This window comes from Aplidium turbinatum, chromosome 9, assembly GCF_918807975.1.
Source record: "Aplidium turbinatum chromosome 9, kaAplTurb1.1, whole genome shotgun sequence".
NCBI classification, from domain to species: Eukaryota; Metazoa; Chordata; class Ascidiacea; order Aplousobranchia; family Polyclinidae; genus Aplidium; species Aplidium turbinatum.
Genome location: NC_137480.1, coordinates 5,829,325 through 5,835,324, shown reverse-complemented (window position 1 = coordinate 5,835,324; position 6,000 = coordinate 5,829,325). Strand labels below are relative to the sequence as shown.

The 6,000-nt window shown below is 36.4% G+C and overlaps 1 protein-coding gene across 1 annotated transcript in view; it reads left to right on the top strand.

The window, feature by feature from the left end:
- The first annotated feature begins 257 nt into the window (after positions 1-257).
- LOC145777782 (synaptotagmin-like protein 2) overlaps positions 258-6,000 on the top strand; it is a 49,041-nt gene continuing 43,298 nt past the window's right edge. The window contains exons 1-4 of the mRNA XM_082589230.1: positions 258-2,332; positions 3,356-3,522; positions 3,947-4,026; positions 4,568-4,629. Of these exons, the coding sequence (XP_082445356.1) occupies positions 2,217-2,332; positions 3,356-3,522; positions 3,947-4,026; positions 4,568-4,629 (425 nt within the window). The 5' untranslated portion in view covers positions 258-2,216. The remainder of the gene's footprint in view (positions 2,333-3,355; positions 3,523-3,946; positions 4,027-4,567; positions 4,630-6,000) is intronic.

Here is a 6,000-nt window from a genome sequence, read left to right as displayed (position 1 = left end):
AGTAGCAGACCCTGCTGCACTGTAGCGACTAACCATAGCTCTAGTGTACAACATTACTATGAAAGCACACTGGACTTATTCACCATGGACCCAACTGACTCCTCATTTTTCAACACAAAAAATATCATTATGATTTATGACCTGGTATCTTCTGCGTTTGAGCATCTGAGGCCGAGTGTCTATCCTTTTATCGGATCTGGAGTCAGTTGGGTCCATGGTGAATAAGTCCAGTGTGCTTTCATAGTAATGTTGTACACTAGAGCTATGGTTAGTCCCTACAGTGCAGCAAAGGTTACTTTGATAATAGTGATTTCATTTACTTGCACTATTTGTTTAATTGTGTGCATCATAGCAAGATTCATTAAATTTAATTAGAAAACGGTTACGCTTTTTCTTATTCAACAGATTGATCATGTTTAACCAGCTGTCATCTCCCTTATGAACTGGCACCTTCATTTTCTTCTGTCTTTTGTTTTTATTAGTGCTTCCGGTATGCTTTTTATTCCCGTAATTTGTTTGATATTGTCAAAATATTTCATTTTTTGTCGTCCTTTTGTTCGCTTGCCTTGCACCATCCCAGTCAACATTGAATTTTCCAACAAGTTGCTTCTTGCTATGTGTCCGAAATATCTCAATTTTCTGAGGTTAATGTTGTTAATCAGACTCCTTATATCGTTTGTTTGTTTGGAAACAAATTCATATGTTTTTCTTTCCATCCAGCTGATGCGTAATAGTCTTCTGTGACACCACATTTCAAAACTTTTTAATGTCACGTTTTTTGCATGTCCAAATTTTACATCCGTAAATGTGGCAATTGGGAAAACGAAAGTTCGCAGCAATCTTAATTTTGTGTTTTTACCAATTGACCTCTGTTTCCACACCGTTGTAAGTGATGTCACAGCTGTTTTTGCCATAGCAATTCGCCTTCTGATTTCCGTGCTGTCATCATAGTGTCAGTTATGACACTGCCAAGATAGCAGAAATTACTTACATTTTCAACAACATTACCACCAATGTATAAGCTTGGACAAATTTCATATTTTTTACTTGTGGCCATCATTTTTGTTTTTGTGGGATGTAATTGCAAGCCATATTATGTTCTTCACTTCTTGACTTGACCTTATTCAAAAGTTCTTGCAGTTCCGCTACACTTCCACCGACCAACACTACTGTATATATGTCGTCAGCATATCAAAAGTTGGTTACCATTTTTCCTCCAATTTTCACAGAGCCATCAAAATTTTCCAAAACGTTTCTCATTATGTGTTCAGTATAATTAAAAAACCACTTGGTGAGGTCACTTCCAGTTCTTACTGCTGCTTTTTGTGTACTTGAGCACTGAGCAGTATATATAGCCTACAGGCTTCGCATTAAATTGATCAGATGTGTAGGAATGCACGCTTTTTACTTTTTTTTGTTCGCTTTTTAGATGTCTTTAACGTGGTGAAAGCAAGCCATATTGCACAAGAATTGATGCTTTCATAAAATGTTGCGCAAAAAATGACTCAAAGAGCTTGAGATGAATGTTAGGAAGCCTTCAAATTCGTGCTGATTTTAACCTTATGTTCAACTTTTGGTGTCATAAATTATATTGGTACTTTGCCAATTTCAGCTTAAAGTCATATGCATGGTAGAGAAATCTAGTATTCATTCTAGAACGTTACTGTGTATTAATTACATCATATAGCCATTAGCAGAAGTCATTTCGATAAGGGTAAACAGGAAAAAATGAGTAATTTCACTGAAGAGCGCTGTGTGCGTATGCCACCAACCACACTGTGTTCTGCAAGGCAGCGTTACTTCCTGAGTTAACCAGCTTCCTTTGATAAGTGTTTAAATTTTATGAATTACTGCCTTATTAAATAAACCTACTTCTCTTTTGTTAACCCGAAAAGGCACCTTGCAGCAGCTTTATTTTAAGGCCATAGCGTCGGTGTTGTAGAATGAGCATTGGTGGTAGGCCATATTGCTTCTTGAGTTTAAGTTACCGATTTAAGAAGATACTTACCGGTAATACTTTGTTTGGGAATTGTGTATATCTAATGAAACAATTTAACAAAATAGTTACCGTATCGGTATTGTAATGATTTGTATTAACAATAACTTCAATTTATCGCAGGACATTTTTGGGTAACTTAGCTTGGTTAGATTATGATTGTGTATATCTGACAGGGCATAGTCTAGATTGGGTGAAGGGTTTTGTTTAATACGCAATAATGAAGAAGCAGACCGTTCTAAATTTATCCTTCCTGACTGATGAGGAGCGAGAGCGCATTTCAGAAGTCCTCAAGAGAGATGAAAGTATTCAAAAGTTGGAGGATGCAAGAGTGAGGTACCAAATAATTTGAGATATTATTATTCATACAAACCCTTGTACAAATACAATGGCAATGCTGTACGGTTACACTGATGTAGTGCTATAAGCAACTCATACTTGCAATGAATACGGTGCTAAAAATACTTTATTATTATATATAATTTTCATAACTCAATCATGTTTATTGACATTTCAACAATAGACTGTGGAAAAAAGTGTATTATATCATATGGTCTACTTGTGTAGGTTTTGTCTTTAATTTAAATAAAACTCTTTCTCTTAAAGATAGTGCCGTTTTTTTACTTTTGATTTTGCATGAAAACGTTTTTACCACAAAGGACAAAGGTATTTGAAGTAACCCCAGTTGTGTTTGGGTGTGCAAAATGGATTTGTTGGAATAATATCAATAGCAGAAGTGACACTTAGTATATTTAGATTTTGTGTAGAGCTTTCCCCACACATGGTATCCCCGGAAATGATTATTTGAATAGAATTGATTTCAATATTTAATTTCTAAACATTTTTTATGAAAACTTCATGTGTGCATCGAAAGCTCTACACGAAATTTAAATCAACTGCTTTAGTGTATTGCTTCGTCTGAGTGGACCTTCTCGTCTTATAATGTTGGAGACTCGCATTCAATTGTTGTGTTTTGTTGGATCAACCTCTACTTTGTTTTCCCGACAATAGCACAAGCACCCGCAAATCAGTCCTCTTTGCTTTGATGTAACCAACGTCTTCCGACCCTAATGTTGTAGGTGTGGGGTCGTAAAATAGAAAATGAATATAATGAAAGGTTTTCAAGACGTTGAATCAATGTAAATAAAGGAAGGTTTTGCTAGTTGGACGTTTACAACGACAGTATAGGCGGCATGAAATGAGAATAGGCCAAGTCAGTGTTTAATCTGCCATAGCATTTTGTCGGCCTCATCCACGTGGACCACATATTGGTCAACCGGATTTTACCACAGTGTTCACTAAGGTTGAATAGGTACGGGTCATGCTTTTTCATGTAACTCCTGCCCGTTTTTCTTTCAGGCGGCTACAAAATAAAGCTCGAAGAACAAACAACTTAACCATCAAAAAGAAAATTATGCTAAGAACTGGGGAGTGGTTTTGGGATGTTGCTGAAAAAGAAGGTGGATTAAAACGCAACACGACTGGTAGTGCCACAGTCCGAGCATCTCTCCGATTTCCAAAAAAAGGTAGTTTGATTGATGCAATATCAAATAGAGAAAGATCCCCAGCAAACTTAAAATGCTAGCTTTCCCAAACGTTGAACCGCCTTCTCATTTTTGACTGAGCATATAGTCGTAAGCGTATTTTATTATTATGTTCATGGAACGTATACCCGTAACAACTAGCAATAGTATAATACTAACACGTTTGGTATTAAAATCCTGTTGTTGTTGTTTCGTATGACGTTATAAGTTCAAGCAGTTTTCATTTAACCAATCCACGAGGACGTTGTTGCATTAGTAGGCTGTGTGGTATCCTCCTTGAAGCTTGGTTACTGGACACTCTTATATGAGATGGTCTGTGGAGCAATTTGGGGCGTTACATTTTGGGCTGTTTCGTTACGATAATCACATAAGAAAAATGCGGTTTCTAAATTATTTTCTGCTTTAGACTCTCGAAAAAGTAATTCTTCCAAAGGAGGGACATCTGAGTGGAGTGGCACTCCATCGTGCCAAGAAGGTTCTCAAAAGGTTGGTTATCAGAGCAACCGTGGGTACTTTTCCCGCGTTATTGCAATAAATTTACCAAATAAACATTTGGTTTTGTCATTCGAGTGGTTATTATCTCCAGACTCCAATGCAAATAATACATGTGACGTATCAATTCAACTTTTGAAAACTCTGAAATGCGAAAATAAGTTCTTAAAATTACTTGACTTTCTCATGACAATTTTTTTCTCCAGTTCAAGCTTCTTTTAATTTCACAATATCTTTGATCACAGAAATCAATTGGCCTCATGTCAAATTCAATACGTATTTATGTTAGAAATGAGTCTAGCTGTAGAAGATTTTGATCTGATATGTGGTTAAAACTGAACTCTTGATTTTTTTCTTGCGAACATCGTAATTTCCTTGCAATGATTTGAAGCTATATATATATCATATTATGTACTCTATGTTGTCAGAGTAGAAACAAAAAGCTTTAATGTTATTTGTAAGTGAAGTCACAATGACGTACGGTATGAACTATTCAAAGTCGCACAAATTTTTGACTAATTTAATTTTGTCACAGAATGTGTATGGAGACTCCAGACCTCGTCTAAGCACAGACCCCATACCTATGGATGATAGCAGGTAGAGTTTACAAAGTATTATGCAGTGTTTTTATTCTATTAGTCGAAAACATGTTCAAAGTGCCTTTGTGTTTTGTGTGCTACAGCTCACATGACACAAGGTTCTACATTCAGCGTTTATCTTCTATCCATAAATCCGTAAACCGTTAAATCCTTTAATCTATAACGTTTATACCATGGGTACATATCTTAGAAACCACAGGGTTTAAACGTTTATCCCCTTGCGTAACATTTTGAGCCTATGTTGGACGAGCTGATTGACCAAGTTTAGATCTGCTTTGAGGTTTGACGAATGCTTGTAACTCATGCTTACTAAACCTTTCTTCAACTACGGAATGGCCTGTTTCGGTGAGTCCGATCCCTTAACGGGGGATTTTTTCAATTTTTTTTTTAGATTATCGGGTACCGTAGCCTAATTATCATTGCCGTTTTAGGGTTAGTGGTTAGGGTTAGGGGTTAGAGGTTAGGAACTCACCGAATCAGACTCACCGAATCGGACTCACCGAATAGTAGCAGATCCCTTCAACTACGCTGAACTCATGCTTATTAAACCTACCTTCAACTACGCTGAACGCTATCGGATGTTGAAGCTCTGTTTGAATGAGTTGTTAAGGAACATTACGCCCAACCTGCAATTGAAATTGTTTTGTTTTATTCACGTAAACTGTTCTAATTAGTTGAATAATGAATATATATACGTAAAATGCTCCAGGAATACATTTAAGAATCGTTTAAAGCAACAGAGCAGTTTACCTAATAGCGTTGAGAACATGGTTGCATCTTTTGCACAACATGACGCGGTCTGCAGTTTATTTCTGAACTTTTTTGCCACCCAATATTTATATGAAGCAAATGCACATTTTTCCATAAAAACTGTAGAATTTTTTACCATTATGCAATTATTTGACATGAATGTGAGAGCCTGATGCTAGATGAGAGACGAGTCACCTGATTGCAAAATCCTTTGCGTGAAAAAATATTACAACCCTGCCATGAAAATCCCTTTTCTGTTGTTATGATTTTTTTTCTATTCATATATATAGTATATGATGAAAAAAGAAATTGAATCAGTGTTTCAGTAGTTTCATTCCTGGTGTGGTTGTTTATAAACTTACTTTGCTTAAATTGTTGCAATGATTTTGCTCTGCAACTTGTCTGGTCTGTACAAATATCTTCCAACTCTCAAGAGCTGATGTTTCCATTGTCTTTTTGCAACAGTAACGGCAGCTGACAGTATCGTACCAAATGGCGACTGAAAATCCAAATCGGATTATTATTATTATTTTTTGTTAGGACTTGCAGCATCCAGGGCTGTGGAATCGAAGTTGTATGGATTTTGACATGTCCGAAGTCGTTAAAAAAAGCAGATTCC